This window comes from Oreochromis niloticus, linkage group LG20 (assembly GCF_001858045.2).
Source record: "Oreochromis niloticus isolate F11D_XX linkage group LG20, O_niloticus_UMD_NMBU, whole genome shotgun sequence".
NCBI classification, from domain to species: Eukaryota; Metazoa; Chordata; class Actinopteri; order Cichliformes; family Cichlidae; genus Oreochromis; species Oreochromis niloticus.
Genome location: NC_031984.2, coordinates 16,570,508 through 16,592,344, shown reverse-complemented (window position 1 = coordinate 16,592,344; position 21,837 = coordinate 16,570,508). Strand labels below are relative to the sequence as shown.

General features: G+C 41.1%; 1 protein-coding gene and 1 long non-coding RNA gene across 3 annotated transcripts in view; both read left to right on the top strand.

Moving 5' to 3' along the window:
• Positions 1–1,302: 1,302 nt before the first annotated feature.
• On the top strand, positions 1,303–10,776 carry dhx35 (DEAH-box helicase 35). The gene is made up of 21 exons (XM_003438882.5): positions 1,303–1,452; positions 1,854–1,981; positions 2,093–2,185; positions 2,513–2,590; positions 2,737–2,841; positions 3,230–3,291; positions 3,509–3,578; positions 3,708–3,767; positions 4,306–4,418; positions 4,529–4,625; positions 4,749–4,907; positions 5,168–5,378; positions 5,530–5,654; positions 5,901–5,955; positions 6,119–6,309; positions 6,418–6,495; positions 6,605–6,734; positions 6,870–6,951; positions 7,098–7,169; positions 7,322–7,433; positions 9,110–10,776. Exons 1-21 carry the CDS (start codon positions 1,413–1,415, stop codon positions 9,146–9,148), a joined length of 2,100 nt encoding a protein of 699 aa, XP_003438930.1. The 5' UTR covers positions 1,303–1,412; the 3' UTR covers positions 9,149–10,776.
• Positions 10,777–11,838: 1,062 nt separating this feature from the next.
• Positions 11,839–21,837, top strand: part of LOC102082582 (uncharacterized) — a 133,875-nt gene continuing 123,876 nt past the window's right edge. The window contains exons 1-3 of one of the 2 annotated variants that reach the window (XR_002057777.2): positions 11,839–11,985; positions 12,616–12,683; positions 13,341–13,446. This is a non-coding gene — a long non-coding RNA (uncharacterized LOC102082582). The remainder of the gene's footprint in view (positions 11,986–12,615; positions 12,684–13,340; positions 13,447–21,837) is intronic. The other variant, XR_265802.3, reaches the window with a different exon arrangement.

The window sequence follows — 21,837 nt, the reverse complement described above, 5'->3', positions numbered from 1 at the left end:
TAGCATGTGTGCAGTGTTAAAGGGGCAGCCCCTGATTTTATTTATTTATTTTTGGCCGGTCTGGGAATGACCTTCTGTAGAGCTACTGAGCAGCCAGCATCTCACACTGTGAGGCAGCATGTTAACACACTCTCTATTGTGGAATGGTAAAAGGTCACCAGCAGCTTTTCCTTGATGATTCCCAGGCAGTGCAAATATTGCCATGCCATGGTGTTGATGGCCCAGGAGAGATTGTCTGTTTTGTGGCTTCCCAGGAAGCCACATGAAAGATGAATGCTGTGGACTTTCCACACTGTCTAAACTTGGTACCGTTTTAATATACTTTCTTTCAAAAGTCTTTATTAGACAAAGGTTTCAGTGCAACGTATTATACAAAGTACCTCACAATTTTCACTGTCTGGTTGCCCTACTATATACATTGCATACATCAGGGGTGGGGGAACCCCAGGCCTCAAGGGACGGTGTCCTGTAGGTTTTAGATGTGTCCTTGATCCAACACAACTGATTTAAATGGCTAAATTACCTCCTCAACATGTCTAGAAGTTCTCGAGAGTCCTGGTAATGAACTAATCACTTGATTCAGGCATGTTGACCTAGGATGATATGTAAAACCTGCAGGACACTGGCCCTTGAGGCCTTGAGTTCCCCACCCCGGACATACATTAATAATTAAAAAGACTAGAACTAACGCTGAAACGAATACAAACTAAACTAACGCTAAAAATTTTCAAAAAGTAAACTGAACAACTGAGCTGTACATCACATGCCCTATGATGTCACAATGATGCCATAAAGTTTCACAAAATCACGCTGCATGAATTCTGTGTTAACATGCTGCCTGCATCATCAGTTCTGCTTCAATCATATGGCTAAAGACAATCAAACACACCATTTTAGTATGTAATGCTTCAAGGTCATAGGAAAAAACTTTAGTTTCTATTGGATCATCTCTAAACTTTAAAGAAATTAATTGGGTGACATGAGCACTTTCTTTGTTTAAGCTTTTAAAACATTATTTCAATACAATATTATACAATATTATATGACTTCACAATGACACAAAGAGACACTAGATTTCCAAGTTAACATTGCTGACATCAGCATAAAAGAAAGTTTTTAAACAACCCATCCCCGTTTTGGGGGGTCATCTTGTTGCCATGAAGGCGGTTCAGAAGCCAAAAGGGCGCCAAACTCGTACTACCAAGATGTACCCAATAAAATGTCTAGTGTGCATATATATTTAACTCTAGTATTTATGACGTATGTAATTAACAGCTTGAAAAGTCAACGTAAACTTCCCCTTGCACCTGCTTTTGAACGAGCGGACATCGTTCATAAAAACGAAGGAAACAGAGCTAGTGACGTCATCCCCCGGCTATGCAAAGGGGGGGATATGTGACGTAGAAGCCAAGATGGCGGCTCCCCTCTCCACGATGAAATTTTGGAAGCCGGGTAAGTAGGAATAAAAGAGGATAGATTATCTTGTTGGTGGTTTGTTTGGGTTTGTATTTGTTAGCGTGAGCTGCTAACGTCGACCAGCGAGTCTCGGTGCGACTGCAGCGGCGTTCACGGCAGCTGCGTGATTTCTGCAGCCGGCGCAGATCAGCTCCGTTTAACTGCGCGGAATCAAACTATAACCTGCCAGAGGAACACACACAGACACACGCACTGTGGAGCAGGGTACAATAACACACATGATGGAGTTTGTGTGTGCTGAAACGTTTCTTTTATCGCTCTGCCATGACATGTTCACTGCACCAAATCAAATCCTCCTAAATCCCCTTTTCCTCAGCCTGCCTGCGTTTAAATAAAATATCTTATCTTCTCCTCCTTCACCATCTGCTCTGCTTCAGGCTCTGAGGCACCGGGGATCTCAGAGGAGCGGGAGCTGAACTCAGAGACCACCGGCTCCCCAATCATCTTCAACCCCCACACCGCACTCTCCATAGAGAAGCAGCGACAGAAACTCCCCGTTTTTAAGGTTTTTAAACCGCTTTTGCACCTGCTCTAATGTTACAGGGTTATTTTGTGATCCCCTGTGCTTGTTCTTTAATTGTTCATTAAGTGCTTCTCGTTACTGCTGCCCTTCCAGCACAGAAACAACATCTTGTACTTGGTTGAGAGCTTCCAGACTGTAATCATAGTTGGTGAGACTGGATGTGGGAAGACGACACAGATACCTCAGGTTAGTGTGATTTACTCCATGCAACATTTATGGCGACGCTAAAAAATGAATGAATAAGAACAGTTTTCTTGCATTTATGATAGCAGTCAGGGAAAAAAAGGGGGAGTACCTTCAAAGTCATGCTGCAGTGACTCACACCTTTTCATGTGGATTAACTCCCACAGCGGTTTAACATGACCTTGTTTTTTGGTGCTTAGTAGCCTCTTTTGAAGCAAGTGTTTGGACCACATCAGCTAGAATGTAATTTATGCACAGTCTGCTTTTCATGCTTTGTACTTCCCTCCTTTTTTGGATCTACCTTCTCTTTTTTCATGTGATTTTCATCAGTACCTGCTGGAGGCTGGCTGGGCAGCGGAGGGGAAGGTGATTGGAGTGACACAGCCTCGACGTGTGGCTGCTATCTCTGTAAGAACCCCACTGATCTCTTCTTAATGCATGGCTCCTTCACTGTTTGCCAATGTCATTCCCTTCACAGCAGTTCAGCTCACACCGAAGGGCACACACATTCCTTAAACTCTGTATTTTCGCCCCTCTTTGTTTCCTGCTGATAGGTAGCTAACCGTGTGGCAGAGGAGAGAGGGGCCCTGCTGGGCCATGAGGTGGGCTACACTATTAGATTCGATGACTGCTCTGATCCCCACGCTACAAGGATCAAGGTATTTGGTGTCAGACGTGTGTGTGTGGCCTTAGCGATAAGCTTTTCATGTGTGTTGTTGTATGAAAGCCCAGTTCTGTTTGTGTGGGGGTTGAAAAAGATTTTAGAGGTCGTATTGGAGAAAACCAACTTGGACTTATCATTAGATGTGAATGTTTCTCACTATTTTAAGAGGCTAAGTAGGGATCAGCCTCAGCAATACTGATGGGGGGCAGTCCTAACACTAATAATTATTTGGAGAAAAATATCTCATAATCTAAAGATAAGAAACCATGTTTTCAAGAAAGTGTGTGGCTATGATTACTGGCTCTTTTTAACCCGTTGGCAGAAATTTCTGTGAATTTCTCTGTAAATGTCCTGCAGGCCTTAACTGCGCCTGTGTGCTTCAGTTTCTAACAGATGGCATGCTGGTGCGAGAGATGATGTCTGATCCTCTTCTGAAAAAGTACAGGTACATGATTGCAATAGAGCCATTAAGCACTCCCTTTTTCCCTGCATGGCAAATACGTTACTAAGGAGGCAGCATGTACAAAACCAGGACACAGAGCTGTCATGATGCTGGCCTGTGATCTTCCTTACTCTTACATGTAAAGTTGTTTTTGTTATAAAGTATTAATGAATGTTTACTTTTTTGCAACTAATGTTCTTCATTGTACCCTCACCCAAAGTGTGTTGATGCTAGACGAGGCGCATGAGAGGACCCTCTATACAGACATAGCGATTGGTCTGCTAAAGAAGGTAATGCCCGCTGAAAGAAATCTAAACTTTACGTTAATGTCACTCGTTAATTTACAGCTGTTTAAATAGGAGAGAAAGTTGTGGCTCATTCCTCTGACTTTCATCCGTTTCTCTCCGATTCTTCGGCAGATTCAGAAGAAGCGACGAGACCTGAGGCTGATTGTGGCCTCTGCCACTCTTGATGCCAAGGTGACTGAATCATTAAGATGAGCAGATATGCTTGATTAGACAGAAAAGATAAACAAAAGACCGACAGAGGGAAAGCTGATGTCAGGTCAGATCACGTTGTACCGACATCTGCGATACCCTGATGATAGAAAGACATAATCAGGCCACGATTGTGCTAAGCATTACCCGAGTCAGCTGAAATGTCATATCAGATACGTACTGTACTTTCAGTTTAAAAAGGCTTTTATCTACACGTGCCACGTTTTTCGGCTAAACGGGGCTGGAAGTTGTGAACTTTCTCAAATGTCAGAGTGAGGGCAACAACTGTTTCTTTGGTTTGGTTAAAGTGAATTAAACATTAAATTCAATTTTAAATGTAACCCTTGTTTAATGTGTTAAATCTTTGCCAAGCCTGCCAGCTGTGGAAGCAGTGTAGTTGGCTTCTTTAATGTTAATGCAATTATAATGCCTCAATTCAAACGTGAAAAGAATCAACTAGTGGTTAAAAATGCTTTATTATTGTCCATTTTATTAATTGAAATATGAATATTATGTGAAGAAATTCCATGACTTCTTCAACCTGAATGAGTCCGGCGATCCGAGCAAGGACACCTGTGGAATTCTGACAGTAGAGGGACGCTCTTATCCGGTGGATATTTTCTACACCGTCAGGTAGGCAACACACAGAATCCAAACTGAGCAAATAGTCTGTTGTTTTTCCATATTCCTTTTTGTTGTTGTTGTTTTGTTTTTTTCCTGAGGTATGTTTGGTTTGTTTTCAGTCCTGTCCCTGATTATGTGAAAGCTACGGTGGAGACTGTGCTCAAGATTCACGAGACTGAGGATGATGGAGACGTCCTGGCTTTTCTCACTGGGCAGGTTAGGAGCCATATAATTTACTGACCTAGCTTTTATTTGACATCAGTGTGAAAACGGTAAAAACCAAATCATCCCATATACCAGGTTTCTTAATGGTTTTGATTGTTTTCTTTTTCACCTTAGGAGGAGGTGGAGAAGGTGGTGTCCCTGCTGCAGGATCAGGCCAGGACTCTGTCACGGTACGGCATGAAGAAGCACCTGAGAATTTTGCCCATGTATTCTGGTCTTCCTTACGCCGATCAGATGAAGGTCTTTGAGCGGGTGCCCTCTTCTGTTCGCAAGGTAAAAATCTTCTTTTTGTGTGTTTATGTGGACAAACCTAGAAGTCCGAGATGCAAGTCAAGCCAAAAAGGTAGCCGGATAATCATATTAACATTTTTAGTTAATGGATGAAATAACTGCCATTTTTGGCACATATTAAAAATCTTTTACTGTTATCAAGAATTTCTTGTAACGATAGAAATGGTACAGACTGGTGACATATGAGCCAGCACAAGCAAATAAATCTTTAATAACACAATATCATTTCATTATTCTTCCAGGTTGTGGTGGCCACTAATATAGCTGAGACCTCCATCACTATAAATGGAATCGTATTTGTCATTGACTGTGCGTTTGTGAAGCTGCGAGCCTATAATCCTCGCACTGCCATTGAATCGCTGGTGGTCACGCCCATCTCCAAGGCTTCAGCCAGTCAGAGGGCGGGGAGAGCTGGACGCAACCGACCTGGGAAATGCTTTCGACTGTACACGGGTATGTGTGAACCTCCAGCCATATGATACACGCGATGAACACATTTTTATTTACATTTTTATTCATTATAACTCGCTTTCCCTCTCTTTTCTTGTCTGCATGTCTCCCTGTCCTCTCCTTGTCCACTTTATCGCTGCTGTTCCTTTGTCAGAGGAGGACTTTGAGAAACTGCCTGCTTCCACTGTGCCAGAGATGCAGCGCTCCAATTTGGCCCCTGTCATCCTGCAGCTCAAAGCGTTGGGCATCGACAATGTGCTGCGGTTCAGCTTTCTCTCTGTGAGCGGCTCGCTTTGAATCCACAGAGTAGCTGTGATGTGTTCACCCACTGTGAAAGGAATCGTAGTTTACATTTTTATTAGAAAGCGAAATGTGCCAGAAATGTGCATAGCAACTGTAAAATGAATGCAGTTTGTGTTTTTAAAGATGTCATGGCCTCCTACGAGTGCTAATTACCACTCCATTGTGTCTTTTAGAGTAAATATTGTGCTTAAAATTGCCTTTATTTTTATTATGATTTATTAGGCTCCTCCAGCTCAGACTATGGTTCAGGCACTGGAGCTTCTCTACGCTCTAGGAGGTAAGAAACAAGGTCCTAAAAAATTATGTGAAATAGTGGAAAAGCAAAGTTTGTCCTTCAGCTATAGGACTAACTTTCAAAATCCTGCACTCACAAGCTTCTTCGAGGTAAAATGTCCTTGTGCAAAATGCAGACTCGTCGCTAATTTTGTGTCTCTTGGCAGGTTTGGATCATTACGGCCGTTTGACTGATCCCATGGGTGTGCGGATGGCAGAGTTTCCCCTCAGCCCCATGTTTGCTAAGATGCTCCTAGAGTCGGGAAACTTTGGGTGCTCCAAAGAGATTGTTACCATAGCAGCAATGATGCAGATTCAGAATATATTTGCCGTGCCACCCAATCAGAAGAAAGCTGCTGTAAGTGGAAACCGGCCCTCAGAAGGAGCATGTTGTATTTTTAGCAGAAATGCTAAGTCAGCAAAACAATTATCCTCTTTATTTATTTTTTGCTATCTCTGCCTGCAGGCCCGTGAGCACAGGAAGTTTGCAGTTGCAGAAGGAGACCACCTCACCATGCTGAATGTGTATGAAGCATTCATTAAGGTATAGTTGTGAGCACATGTATGCACATTCCTCAGATTGTGACCACAAACTTTGCAAAAGCCTGGAGTAAAGTCAACTCTGACCTTGTGTTTTTACTTCTTTCTGGCAGCACCAGAAGAGCTCCCAGTGGTGTCAGGAGCATTTTCTCAACTACAAGGGTCTGCTGCGAGCTGTGACCGTACGAGAGCAGCTCCGGCGCCTCATGAACAAGTTTAAAGTGCCGCGGACCTCCAGTGAAGGTATGCGTTTTCTTTCTGGACTTGTAACAGCCGAGTACACGCGTTCACTCCGAGACACATTCCGACTTGTTAGGCATGCGGTCTCCTGTTTTTAAGCTGTTTCAGTTTAATATTCTTGATGTGCGTCTCGCACAGGTGATCCAGATGTGATCTTGAAGTGCATTGTCTCTGGATTTTTTGCTAATGCAGCTCGCATTCACCATTCTGGTTCCTACCGGTAAGAACAAACTTTTGTCACTTTATTAGATGTCTCAGTTTTCCCACCAGAGGAGTTTTAACTGTTTTCATGTTTGTTTGTTTTTGTTTGTTTTTTGTTTTACAAAAACAACTTGGTGCACTCTGTCATTCTTTTTCCTTTGCCAGGACTTTACGAGATGATCGTGAGCTTCACATCCACCCAAACTCTGTGCTGTACGGAGAGAAACCTCCAAAGTGGTCAGTGTTCATTCATTTAGCTGCTGAAGTGTCAGTAATGATCTTAAGGCTTTGCAGAGAACTGAAATCCCTAAATGTTTCTAAAAGCATCTTGTATTTGGACGTGTATGAAAGAAACATGCTGTAAACATTTCTGTGTTGTATTCTTTCAGGGTTGTCTTCAATGAAGTGGTGCAGACATCAAAATACTACATGCGTGATGTGACTGCTGTTGAGTCCTCTTGGCTGGTTGAGTTGGCCCCTCACTTTTACAAGCAAGCCAAGGTATGTCAAACAATTAAAGCTGACTTACTCCAGCTTATTATTTGTTATTAATTTCAAATATATATTAAGTGATAATTGTTGTTTTATTTATAATATTTGTTTATAATCCCAGTTCCAAAAGAGTTGTGATGCTGTGTAAAAAATGTAAATAAAATGATGCGCAAATCTTGCAAACCCATATTTTATTCACAATAGAACATAGAAAACATATTTATGTTTAAACAGTGGATCATTTTGATTCACTGGGATGGGGCAACAAAAAGCTGGAAAAGTAAGTGGTAGTAAAAAGAAATGGCTGGTGGAATATTTTGCAACTAATAAAATGAACTGGAACTGTGCCTACAAATTGTAGAATTTCAGAATAATGGTCTTCCACATAAAATTGCAAATAATTTGATTCGATCATCATCTGTAGTACAAACGATTCTGGAGAAATCTCTACACAACTGTTAGTCTTGACGTACCATATTCATTGAGAGAAACATTACGTCACTCATCCAAGTGACTTCTATTCAATTCAGTTCTATTCAATTCAATCACAACAACAGGCGTTTTATATTGTTAGAAAGAACCTACAACCCATCAATCATATGACCCCAAGCACTTTGGTAACAGTGGGAAGGAAAAACTCCCTTTAAACAGAAAGAAGCCTCCAACAGAACTAGGCTCAGGGAGGGGCAGCCATCTGCTGTGACCGGTTGCGATCTTTAGTCTCGTCAATTTTAAATGCTGTGACACAAAAACAGGCGTGATTGCACCGTGGCAATCGCTCAGGAACACTTCTACTGTCTGTAAAAACAGTTCACCAATCCATCCACAGATGCAGGTTAAAGCCATGTGTGATCATGATCCATAATGCCACCATGTTCTCTGAGCCAGAGCTCATTTAAAATTGACTGAGGCAAAGTGGAAAACTGTTCTGTGGGCAGATAAATCCAAATACACTGCAGCTTCCAGACTAAAGAGGAGAGGGACCATCCAGCTTGTTACTAGTGCTTAGTTCAAAGCCTGCATCTCAGATTGCATGGGGGTGCATATGGGCACAGTATCCTGCAAATCTGCAAAGGGACCATCAATGCTGAAATACGTTTCCAAGCTTTAGCGCAACATATGACGTGTTTTTGATGTGTTGGCATATTTCTGCCGGACAATGCTAACCAGCTTCATTGTAGAGCAGTCTGTGCTGAACTGACCTGTCTGCAGTGCAGACCTTTCAGCAACTGGAAGTATTCAGGACATAATGAAATAAAAAAAATACGACAAAGATCACGACCGTTAAGCTGCTAGAATCATATATAAGAGAAGAATTGGATAATATTCTACCTCTAAGTCCAGCAGCTGGTCTCCTCAGCTCATAGACAGTTACATACTGTTATTAAAAGCAGAGGGGATGCTACGCAGTGGTAAATATAGGCTCTTTCCAACTTTTTTTCTCAGACATGTTGGTGCTATGAAAATTCAAAACAACCCTATTTTTTTTCTTGAGGAAAAAACATTTTTACTTGATTTCTACGTTCCATTTGATTTGAAGAAAGATGTGAAAATCACTGCATTCTGATTTTATTTACATTTTACATAGTGTAACAACTTATTTGGAATTTGGGGTTGTATTTTGACATTGTCTGAACAAGCTCGCAGTTAACTCTTCTGTATTTTATTTTTTTTGTGTCCCTTAGCATGGCTCGCTGGCCAGCAAAAGATCCAGGGTCCTCTAAATCTCCTCATCACTTCACCACGATAAAAGAGGAAGAATAATTTACCACTGTGCCCCTTCTCCATTTCACTGTATATAAAGTTGTAATATATATATATGTATATTTATTGTCCACCTGCACAACCCCGTCTACACTATGTGGCCATGCTACAGTGGGATTAAGCGGTATAATTTCAATGTTGATGTAAACATTTTGAACTTGCTCCATTTGAAAGTGTCTCTGTTTTGGCTGTGCTGTTGTGTATATTCAGTCTATGAGAGTAAACGCGAATGAATGTGAAATGAGTCCAGGCTGTGCCTGACTCGGTGTCCATTCTGGGACGGTCATGTAGTTCATTCATATATGTATATATAATCATAACAGGCTCAGGTCCAGGGAAGGGCTTCGGTGCCACAGGCCTGTCCACACCTGGTCCCAGGCTACATAATTTTTTTTTAAAGTGGTATATTTTGTTTCCTGTTGCCGATGGATGATAGAAGACACTGGTCTGTGAGGACGTGCCCTTTAAGAGCATGTTTTTGTTTTATAGTTAATTTGCTTTCCCCATAAACTGGGTGCCTTTTATGTTTAAATTAGTTTACTTAACCTCAGATTTAATTTTGATGTCTTATAAATTTCTTTTTCTTCATACAGAATGTAGTGGTATATATTTTCATCACATTTACAGCATACCAAAACTCATGATTTTTTTTCAGTCAACCTGATCCTCCAATACTGATACTGTGAAGGGATAGCATTACTTTAGGATCCTCGTTTTACACTCTCTTACCGCTCGACTACAATATAGCTCAGACATAGTGGCCTTGTCACCACTTTGTGCCAGTTTATTTTGACAACGTGTTTTGCATTTCATTTTGAAATGTAATTGTAGACGTAAGGGGAAAAAAAACTACACCCAAACATTGTAAACAAAAAGCTGTGAAACTAAAACAAAAAAATGAAGTGCCATTTGTTCCTGTGATGACGTAAAGTGCATCCAAAGCCTCAAAAGACACTGTAGCAAACATCTGACTTCAGCCATTAGAACTGCTTTCTTCTTATGGTTTCATAGTTTTAACAAGGCCTGTTTTTGTGTCCAACAGTATTGTCTAAGCAGCTGTTTAGTAAAAGGGTTTTTACATTCCACATGTATGGATTTATGAGTTTGTCTTTTTGTTTTCCTTCAGAGGTGTTTGGCCCTGAAAGCTTCAGTGAGCTGTATAATAAAGGTTTTGATATTATACTCTGCTGGGATCAAACCAGTACAGTTACTCCTGCCACCAAATTTTACATCTGCATGCCTGGGTTTTTTTTCTCTCTCTTCTTTTTTAGGTTATATCTGTAGATGCAAACAAAACAAAACACCAAACAGTAGGTAGGCAAACAAATTCAAATTAGATGACTATACGATTAAAAGTATCTCTGCATGTTAAGTGGTACTCTGATGTAGACCTGTACATTTAAGATCACCTCGTAGACTTGTTGCAGATGAAAATATTTGAGGTGACTTGTTCTCTCATTTCGTGCAGACAGTATGTATGCAGCCAAAGCAGTAATCTGTAGACCTGTGTAACAGCTTACCTCTGAGATACAACCTGCCACCTGCCATGTCTTCCTCCCATCATTAAATAAAGCCTTACTGTCATACACTTAAGTGTTGAGTGTCATTTGCTGTACTCACTTAACCCTTTTAAAGCATCATATTTGATATATAATTTGCTTTGAGACTTCTACATCATCAGCGTATTGTTTTTTTGTCCCTTCCCGAAAAACCAAAATAAATCTCGCAGTAAAATTTATATAAATTATCCCCCAAAATAGCCTGATGTAGCATATATGCAAATTAATGTTTATATGTAGACTTTTAAATTTCAACAAAAGTTTCAATAAACACTATATTTTCAGAAAATGTGAATTTTCTAAATTATTTAATGTTTCAGAGTTTAAAATGTTAACTGGTGTTGCTGCAGTGCGTGTGTCCGCCGGGGGGTGTCACCATTGCACCGCAAACAGTGCTGCTGAGGCACAATTATTCAGAAGCTCGTCAGTAAGTGCAGTGGCATTTATCAGTGTCTGTATGTATATTTGTTCCGCTTGTGGTAAGTGCGTGTGCTCTAAGTGGCTGCTTTTGCTGTGACAACTTTGTGGATCATTTGGAGATGCAGTCTGATGAGCGCCTGGGCCCTAGCTGCAGTAATCTGTGTACACAGTCAGAAATGTAGACACTGCATGAATATATTTAAGCGCATTTGGCACAAATGTAAGTTTTGTTTAACTGAGACTTTTCTGTTTGCTTTATTTGAAAAAAAACAAACATTTTTTTTTCTTTAAGCTTTCCTCCAACTTCTAGGAGTGTGCAGTAAATGCTCTTTGGGTCGCATTTACTTGTTACTAGACTACAAAACCATCAAAACAACATGTCACAACCTTATTTTTTTCGGAAATATTTGTTTCATTTAAAATTTTACAATACACACAACAAACGAATCAAACAAAAAATAAGAAACCTCTTTGGAGTTTCTAGTGAGGCTGGAAATGTCCAGGGGTTCAAATAATGTGATTTATTTGAAGAACAAACCTCTAATACCAATAATTTTATGTCTTTTGAAAGCTACTTTTAAATTAGCAAGTTTGGAACAAAGGAAATTTGGGCTCAAGATAGTAGCCATGTCTAGCATAACAAGATTACGCTGAATGACAGGTGAGCGTTTTACAGGTGCTTCAGTGTAGGGCACACATCTGACATGCAGGCTCAGCAGCAGGCGCCATCTTTACGTGCATTTCTACCAAACTCACTACATCAGTTATCTACTGAATATCTACTGAGTGCTTCCCCAGACTGCCCCAACACAGACAAGGTATAAAGTTAAGATGTTGTGTACAGCATGCACGCTTTAGTGCTCATTGAACTATTTTGCCTTTAAGCTGTTAGCTAGTAATGTAGATTGCTAGTTTTATGGCATTGCTTACCTAAGGCGATGCTTTCAGTCTGATGCTGCTGATGTTAACTGACGCACATAAGAGGAGAACTTTCAGGCGGTAGCTTTTGCCAGGGTAAACTTTATGAAGGATTTGTAGGGGTTCTAATTAAACAAACAATAACAAGGGTCCCCAAATTACAGGCCTATAGAGTAAAAGTTTACACAGCATTTTCTTTTCTTTTTTAAATTTTTAACCTTTCTGTGAGTTGGCTAGGGTTGAGAGCCTGATCTTGTGTTTTAAGTCTTCAGGATAACCTGTGCTGCACATTTTTTATTAGTTAATGCAGGTGGTTGTGGTTTGATAACAAATTTAAGCATGCTGAGAAAGAGTTGGAGTTTACAGTAGAAATGAAAGCCAGGATGAAAGCTTACATACTTGCTGTAGCAGCAGCCAGTGCAAGTCTAAAGAGTAGGGGTTGGTGCAGACACACATCTTTCCATGCTTGTAAATTATTATTTAATTTCTAATTCATTTTTCTAATTTAATTACTTTCTGTATGTTCTTAGTAGGCAGGTGAGTCACCCAGTGGAAGGAAATAGAGGGTCCCCTCCCTATCTTAAGGCTGTGAGTACAGGTGAGTCCTTTAAAACGGGGATAAATGATTTTTTCAGGAAATGCATATAATGTCTCAGTCTATCCACAGAGATGGCCAGAATTTACACTGCACATTTCTTTTTAAAGTGAATACTTTCTCAGTCTATATATGGATCAATTTTACCTCAGTTATATAACGCCAGTGCACAACAACAGTCATTTCAGGCCACTTTACATTGTAAGGTAAAATCCCTAGTATAAGAGCCAGTATTAATATAATTTATATGTTTATATGTGGTTTTGTATTGTTGTTACAAGCAGGAAGAAAAGACAGAATTTTAGCCCTTAGTTGCATCGCTGGACTTCTTCATTTGACCACATATTTCCATAAATTACTGTATATAAAACCAACTCTACAATTTCTATTACTTCCTGTTATTCATTTTTTAAAATTCAGATTGCTTTTATTTGTTTTTCTTGCCTCTGTTAACCCACCTCTGCTCTTTGTAGCCATTTCTGTTGTTATTTAGTGACGCCAGGTTATGTGGACATTTCAGTGTCTTATAAAACACTAAATGACTGTTTATTAATCAAGGTGTAAAATATGCAATGCCCCTATAACATAGTTTGGTCAGTCGCATTGTCACAAAGGCGCTGCTGTTGCATCTTATGCATTTCGTGTGCTCTTTGTTTTAAGGATCTTCGGTGGTACGGCGCATTAAGCTGTGGTGTTTCTGTCCCACTGTCAACTGACGCGAATGATGAATTTCTCTACCTGACATCGTCGCGGAGGACAAAAACAAGTAAGAGATGAAAGGCTACATTACTACACGTGTTTTTCAGTTCCACTCAGTTGCCCATTAGTGTTGTATAACCACATACATGTTAGCTGACAGCCGGAGGTATCAGTGATTAATAGCATGCATGTGACTCGGACGAGGCAGCAGTTTTGAACAGGTTGTGCGTATGTGGTTGAGCGTTCCTCGCCATATTTCAGCACTGTCAAAAAATCATTGACATGTTCCATCCAATTCAAAGAATGTTTAACTGTTTTAAAGCGCTTGATGGGAAAGCAAGCCATGTGTGACTTGTAATTACCCTCGTTCAAAGTTTAGACGTGTTTTGAAAGAAAACATTGTGGTTAATATTTCCCCACTTAATTGGTAATGAGTGCTTTTTTACAGCTTTTGCAAGATTTTGTTTGTCAAAGGGGTTCAGAGTGTACTAAGATTAGGTTTATGATTAGAAATGTGATGATGTTACTATTTTACCTATTTACTGTGTGGCTTGACCAAAAATTGGGAAATACATTCTTGTTTGTTATTTGAATCCGTTAAGATTTTTTCAGTAAATGTTCTTAAACATTAACCATTTCATGATACTTACACAGTTAAAAAGTTTAATCCACTTAGAGGTTGATGCTCACTGTTGTCATTACCTTGATAATAAGGCTATTTAAAAAAGGGAACGCTTCTATAGTTCGTGCATTTAAAAAGAGTCTAACATAAGATGGTAATTAGCGTACTCGTGCAGAGAGATAGGAATTTTTGCAGCCACATGCAAAATCTTGAAGAATAATCTGTTAAACTACTAGCACCTATTTTATCTGACCATATTCATTAGAAGAAACAACATGTTTTGGGATATATGTGTGCAATTATCTCTGAATATTTTTTATAGCATCACAGAGGCTTTATTTCCAAGCAGCTGTATGCATGGGCGAAAAAAAGAGCCTTCAAGCACAGGAGGAATTTTTACATTTGGGAGGGAGGATGCAATCAGTAGCGTGGGACTTGCAGAGGCCTCCTCGGGTGACAAATTGAAAGTGTCTCGGTCTAGTTTATAGCCCTGATCAGGTCAAACGAAAAATATTGGAGGTCTGGGTGAGGAGACAGGCCCGCCTGGTGCAGATAAATGGACTGATCATTTCTTATTGAGAAACAATTCCTAAAAGGTAGTTTACTGTGTGACTGGCGAAGCGGCGAGCGGAGAGCAGAACACGCACCCACTGCTCCCTCCCTGACCCTTCCTCCACTGCCGGAATTAAATGGATAGAGAGAACGCGTGTTTCTGATGGCACTCCTCCGCCAGAGAGACACTCCATTTGTTATGAAGTAGGGGTTCTGATGAAGTGTAGGGAGCTCCTTTTTCTTTTTTCCTCCTTTTTTCATCCTTCCTTTCTCAGGCACTACAAGGCCGGCCTTCAGTCTGCTTCACATGAAATGGATGGAAGGAGCCGATTGAATTTTACACTCCCCTGGTCATGATTAATGTGTTTGGTGAGGACTGTCTTGGCAGTGAAACGGCTTTACCACTAGCTGGTGCTCAAGCTCCTTCATGGCTGTAGTCTGATAAGTTTGCACAGTGGTACTGTAGGGGTGAGGGGAGACTGTTAAAGCGGGGCAGTTTTGTTGAAGAAACTGGTCTTCACATAGCCAGCAACCCTTTTAACTCATCTCCCCTTGTGTTAATAGAAAATCTCTTGCCTACACTCGCTTGTTATTACTTCACGGTCAGTTTCTCAGTGTGCTCTCTAACCCGTGTTACTTGGCAGGCCATGCTATAAATGCCAGTTTATCACTTAACCTTCTGTGAAAAGGTCGGGGGAACTAATGAAAGATGCCAGGTGATGTTAGCAGACACCTTAACGGATGCTGTAAGTTTACTTATTCAAACTTCATGCATGGATGTGAAATGGCATCACGTTTCTCACAGTAGAACATTTGACTTTGAACATTTCTTTAGCTTGTAATGGTAACAGCCAAGTTTTAAATTAGTTAATCTTATGTCATGCATCTCCAATTTCAAAGCAAATAGAGCCCTAATTTAAAGGCACAAAATTCATGACACACCCAAAGCAGTATTTCCCAAGCACGCACTCTCTGGATGTTTTCAAGCACACCTGTTTTTTTGGCTCATGAAGTTGAATATGAGGCATCGTGATAGTTCAAGAAACGGTAAGAAGCATCTCCTTGGAAATTGCCTGGAAAGTACGGAGCGACACAACAACAACTCATCAGAAAGTTTTCCAGCATCATCTGGTCTGATTTATGTGGTATTTGCACATGATTGTCCACTGTGAGATAAAACACAGTGGACAGTAGTTAATTAAGGCACTGCACTTCTCAAATCAGAGGATGCAGATTTAACAACATACTCTGCATCAACAAAAGTACTGGGACAGCTGCACATTACAGGAGCTGCTCAGCCATGGAAACCCATGGCATGAAGCTCCCGGCACACAGTTTTTATGCTGATGTTAATGCCAAGGAGGTTTGGAGCTCTGTAGTCATAGAGTCAGCAGGTCTTTGGTGAATTTTCACATCATATACGTCAGCACTTGGTTACCTCCCTTTTTATTTTTATGTGATTTGCGGCTGAGCTGCTGTGTTTTCAAAACACTTGTACTTTGCAATAATGCAACATGGATCATGGAATATCTAGGACGGAAGAAATTTCACAAATGGGCTTGTTGCAACTGTGACATCCAGTTACACTACAACGCTCGAATTCCATAAGATCTTTGGAACGAACTACATGGCTAAATGCTTGATTTTATACATGTGTAGCAATAGGACTGAAAATGCCTGAATTCAAAGAGTAATTTGGCAATGTTGTGGTTAGCACTGTTTTTTCACAGGCGAAAGGTCCTGAATCATAATTCATCATCTGGTTGGGGCCTTTCTGTGTGGAGTTTGCATGTTTTCCCAGGAAACCGAGTTAACAAAAAAAAAATTAAAAAAATAACAACAAAAACCGACAAAATCCCTGAAAACCATAAATTTCACAACTAAGCCTCAACTCTTGCAGCCAGTACCAAACGACTTACGGACCGGTACCGGGGTTGGGGACCACTGCTCTACAGGGTACTCCGATCCTCCCACAGTCCAAAGACATGCAGTTTGTGGGTTTAGGTTATCGTGAATTGGCCATAAGTGTGAGTGTGACCGGTTATCTGTCTCTCTGTGTTGGCCCTGTGACAGTGTAGTGACTTGTCCAGGGTCTACCCTGCCTCTTGCCCTGTGGGGAGCTGGGAGAGGCTCCAGTGCCTCCGGGACCTTGAATTGGATAAGCTGAAGAAAATGGATGGATTTATTTTGTTAGAAATCACCAAAGCACCTGCAGATTAATGTGAGACGGGGATTAGCTTCTGGTTAAAGTCCAAGACACATTTTGCACCAAAAATGCCACTTTGCACCTCCTACCTGTTTTCATCTTCTCTTCAAAGCTGTGCACTGTGTGGTTGGCATCCAACTTCTACACATTTATTTTAAGTTTAGGATGTTACCAAATTGCTGGTGTTCTGCTTGCACTGTTTATTGCATTTTAAATATCACCTTGCGTAATAAAGAGATCATTCATCCTGTTTGTGTATCTAATGATTGTGTATCCAAAATCTGTGATCACATATCCAACCCTGTATTTAAGTAACATGAATTTTGTAATTTTCATAGGATGTTATGTTTATAAGTCCAAACAACATCATCTCATTTCTCTTTTGTTATAAGGAACAGTTTGTAAATGTGTAAAGTATTAAACAACTCAGGCAATCACAAGAATGTGTTTTTACAGGACACCAACTTTAAATAAACATAGTTTTACTAAGATAAGATTATTTTATTATCCTTTGAATTAGAAAATGAACCCAGAATTATAACCTGGGGACAGCAAGCTGGACATCTTCAAAGTATCTAGTGATAAGAGACCCATATTTAATGGCATTAATGGCAGCAAGGCTGGAAGGAATGGACTGGATTTACAGAAGTGCCTTAGATGAGAGATCAATAAAGAGGTAACTGAGTGGATAAGCCAGACTAAGCAGGAATAGGAGCAGGTTTAATTTTGCATAAATAATGTACAGTCTGAGAAGAGAGAGGGCGATAGAGGTCGGACATCCAGATTGTGGGTCAGTCCTCCATTTTTATGATACGTCTCCTCCAGTATTCAGGTGCAGTTTATTTCATTTTATCTTGTTTGTTCATCAGTGCTGTTCATCTGTTTCTGAATTAATTTCACCTTCTGCTGTACACACATGTAATCTGTTTATAGAGTTATAGCCAATAGAAACCCAGTAAGTGGATTTTATGTTGCCCTGCTGGAACTCCCAGAGATTTCTCCTCCATCGTCCAAGCCCTGCTTCGATCATCAGGACTTCAGTGGATGATGGATGGAGCTGTCTCCCTCCAGGTTGTCTTAGCATCTGTTGCATGGTGCTCACTGTATCCTGCATGGTTAATGCTTGCATGCACACAGATAGACCCCTACCACTGTTTGTGTGTGGGCTGTTTGGTGGGTAATGATGTAAAATGAGAAACACAAACCCACCTTTCAGCACCACATACAAATGGTTTGAAATTACTGTGATCTTACATAATGATGTAATGATGCACGTTTTTACAAACTCTCTAAAAGAGATGATCCACCCTCTTGAACCTCAGCTAACTGTTAACAAAATGGGTTTCTGTGGTTGAAATAGTCTGAAGGTGGTTAGCTGACCAGTTTCAGCTAAAGGTACGGAGGTTGGAGGGAGAAGATAACTGAAGATAAAAACAATAGGAGAGTGACGAAGGAAGGGATGGCTGAATGAGGGAGAAATCAATAGGAAATCAGTGTTTGGGGAAGGCCTGTCGTTTATCAGGTGACACGGTTAAACAGCGTTAAGGCACTAAAAGTGAAAAATAAGGGCCATCCCCATGCTGGTATTGATCACAGCGGAATGGGGCGGCAGAAGGCCGAAGCCACTAATAAAATAAGACGTATCTGAGTGGGAATCAGCCAGGGATCGATGGGCTTGGTGATCAAGGCCAAAAACATCTTCACTGGGATTTAAGCTCGTTCTGCTCTCTTGTGCCCCCGTTATACACCTCAGTGTGAGCAAAGGATGATGTGATAGAAGCGGTGGGGCCACTAAGAGGCTCTTCAGACGGGGCTCACCTGTTCAGTAAGAAATTGTAGCATAGAGTGGAGTGAAGGTGAGATGACTAGGTAGAAGAAGTGAGGGAACGTCTCTCTTGACCTCACCATTCGCTATGTAGAAGGTAGATGTAGCCAGCAGGATGTCGCTGACTTTGATACCTGGTTTAACTCTATCTGATGAGACACACGTCTTTATTTTTAATGATTAATTTTGATTACCTACAAGTGTACATCAAGATCTTAAGAATGATCAGACAGGATACATTTCAACACAACCTGGACTATTCAACTTAGCCCTTTTTATGGACTGTAAATCATTTATCCCTGTTTAAACTGTTTAATTTACACAGATTTAAAAAGTAGCTTACTTTAATATGTGTTTCAAAGTATCCTGGATATTAAAAAATAATTTGTCTGGGATTATTGAGTAATAGCAGACTTGTTTTGAATCAAATCCAAAAGAGCCAACACACAAAGCTTGATATACTTCACAAAGATTACTTTTTAGGTTTGCCTCATCAGCTCTTATTGGTGCTCTGCTGTCAATAACAATGACAATCCTGCAACATCTTTCATTCTCTTCTTGTCTTTATCTTCATCACCCTCATTTCAAAGCAGCTGTGTTGGTGTCATCATGCCAGAGGTTTTGTCTCAAAATGGGGCCATAACAAAGAGAAAAAACAGAAAAAATCAGTTGTTGTGGCTGTTTAACATCTGGGCATGAACATTTAGCAAGTGCAGCAAAGCCTGGAAAAGGAGGGTTTTTAGTATTATTACAGTTTCTTACTTTGGCACACTTTGGCATTAGAGGAGTGTTGCAAATAGACAGAATAGCTCTATATGGAACATAGTTTCTAACTCCATCTTTTTCATGCTCTTGTTCTTCAATTATTGCAGACCAAGGATCATCTGGAGAGGATAGGGTAGCAAAGATGCAGTTAAGTTGAAGCCTGTGGAAGCCTTTGTGTCTGTTTAGTTCTTCATAAGCAGACACTGGTGAAACCAAGTGTTCCAAATGTGAATGAGGACCACATGTTTTTATGTTCTGAACCCCCTGTTTGCTTCCTGTACTCAGTATAACGTCTGGCACATTCAAATGTGTAGTAACTATTGGCCAGCTGCTCTGTTCACTGCTCAAAATGAAGTCTTTTAGTATATTCTTGTACATGCAGCTGTGGTATTCACATTATTTATAATGTAGGAAGAAATTTCCTGTGATGGGGATAAATTCCAATAATAATTTAGAGTCACCATGGGGCATGACAAAGGTTTTGTGAGGTTACACGGGCTGTAAAAGACTTAAGAAAGCCAAGCTGCTGAATAAACAGTGACCGCTATCAGTATTAGTGAGGAACAGTGTTTTTCTTCTATCGCCACATTTTTCTTCTCCTCTTTCAGCTCTATGTTTAACAAATCCTACAAGTGAGAGGCAACCAGAGGAGCGCAGTGTGACAAATAGCAGCAGATCATGCAGAAAATGTGCAATGCTAAACATCGGTTACTACACATGGGAGAAATCGTGTGTTTGTGCAGTGTTTGCTGTCCAAGGAGTTCTGGTAGCAAAGTGAAAAAACAGGATCGCTCTCACAGCTGGGGACTTGGAATTGAATACATGGCTTCATTTTCACAGCTTAAAAAAATTATGTTGAGGAGGGCAGAAAATCTTGCTGGGGTTTTGAGTTTCTTTTGATGTGTCCTGATGACGATTATGAAATCCAATAAAAACTAATTAGGAAATTAGGAGGCAGATCAATAAGGTTTGCTCTGGTGGAGCATGCTGTGTGCGTGTGTACGTGTGCGCATATGTGTGTGTGTATGCGTGGCGGTCATTTTTTTGTCGACCCCCTTCTGCCCAGTAAGTGTGTTGCAGCTCTGACCTGGCCAAAGCAATTGTTACTGATACTCCTCTGTGGATTCAGTCTGCTCTACGCTCATATGGCTGTAATTTATATTTTGTTGACTGCCGGTTTCTTCGGCCGTGTGTAATCTGATTCTGTGAGTTCTCATTTTTGCTAATTCCACCCTTCTAATGTTACAACTAATGTACCCTGAAACCTCTTTATTGCGCTTTATTGCTCCAGCATTGCTTTACTTACTTAATTTATTTATTTAGAGTTGGTTTGACCACCCACAAAAACAAGTGACGTAGTGGTGGTGCATTGACAGGAATGTGATGGAGAGTTGTATGAGGTTTCCGTCTCGCCCTTGCCTTGACGGATGAATCGGTGTGTTCGGGTTTTGTATAGAAAACAATTTGATCTTGAATTTTACACTTTCAGCACTTTGAAAAAGTTTAACAGTCATGAAATTAATCTGTTTATAGGATAGTCTTCCAAACTAACCATCATTTGAGAAGAGTAACCAAGACCATGAATACAACTCAGTTTAAATTGTGAATGGAGTTGAGGTGTACGGTGGTGTTGGAGCGGGGGTTTAGTTTTGGGGTATGTGGTTAGCCGTGTAGGTTCAACTCATAGGCCTGTAGGATAATAAATGAGTTGCCAGGCCAAGCCAGGCCAGGGCAAGATGGTCACAGGGTGTATTGGACAGTACCAGCCCCTTTCTGCTTCCCTCTCTGACACCCCAGTCCTCTCCTTGGCCCTACTTGCCGCCCACCTTTCAGTATGGAAACAGGCCCTTATTTAGCGGCCGGACTCGTCCGTGTCCGCGGCTGGCTATTTGTCCTTGTCTAATTATGGCTGCTGGCTGCTGCCCGCGTGCACATGACTAATGGAAGGGCTGGGAACGGGGAGGGGGTGAGGCTGGGTGCAGGGAGGAGGTAGTGGGGGAAGAGGAAGCAGTGGACGAGCAGACCGGCCGCTGGTGATTTGTGGACCAGGCACTCTGTCATTGCCCTGGACCCATTTGTCTTCAAGAGCAGTCGGGAAGAAGAGGGGTGGAGATGGAGGGGATGGTGAGGGGGCGGTGTTGGTGGTGGGGCTACAGGGCAGAAAATGGTTTACAATGACTCCCATTTTCAAGCACTTTCATCCTTGGCCGTAGCCGTCTGCATGGTTTGCCAGGAGATGGGATGGAATGGGCGGCTGACGTGATGTAGGATATGACAGAAACCTTGACAACTCACTGCTGCTATTTCTTTTTAGGGGGTTAGCGTGATGGCCACCCTCCCTCTCCCCTGAGAGCAAGCCTTATCTGTTTTCTCCCTGTCATGTGGCGAGACCAGAGGCTCTGTGGATTCAATCCTCTGCTGCCTGCACTCAAACGTAGAGACCAGTTGTACCACAACATGCCTGACTATGCACACACATTGTGCACAC

Coding starts and splice junctions, on each gene's coding strand:
- dhx35 (XM_003438882.5), top strand. CDS start 1,413: ATGGCGGCTCCCCTCTCCACGATGAAATTTTGGAAGCCGG. Junction 5,655..5,900: donor TGCGGTTCAGCTTTCTCTCT/GTGAGCGGCTCG, acceptor ATGATTTATTAG/GCTCCTCCAGCTCAGACTAT. Junction 7,434..9,109: donor ACTTTTACAAGCAAGCCAAG/GTATGTCAAACA, acceptor TGTGTCCCTTAG/CATGGCTCGCTGGCCAGCAA.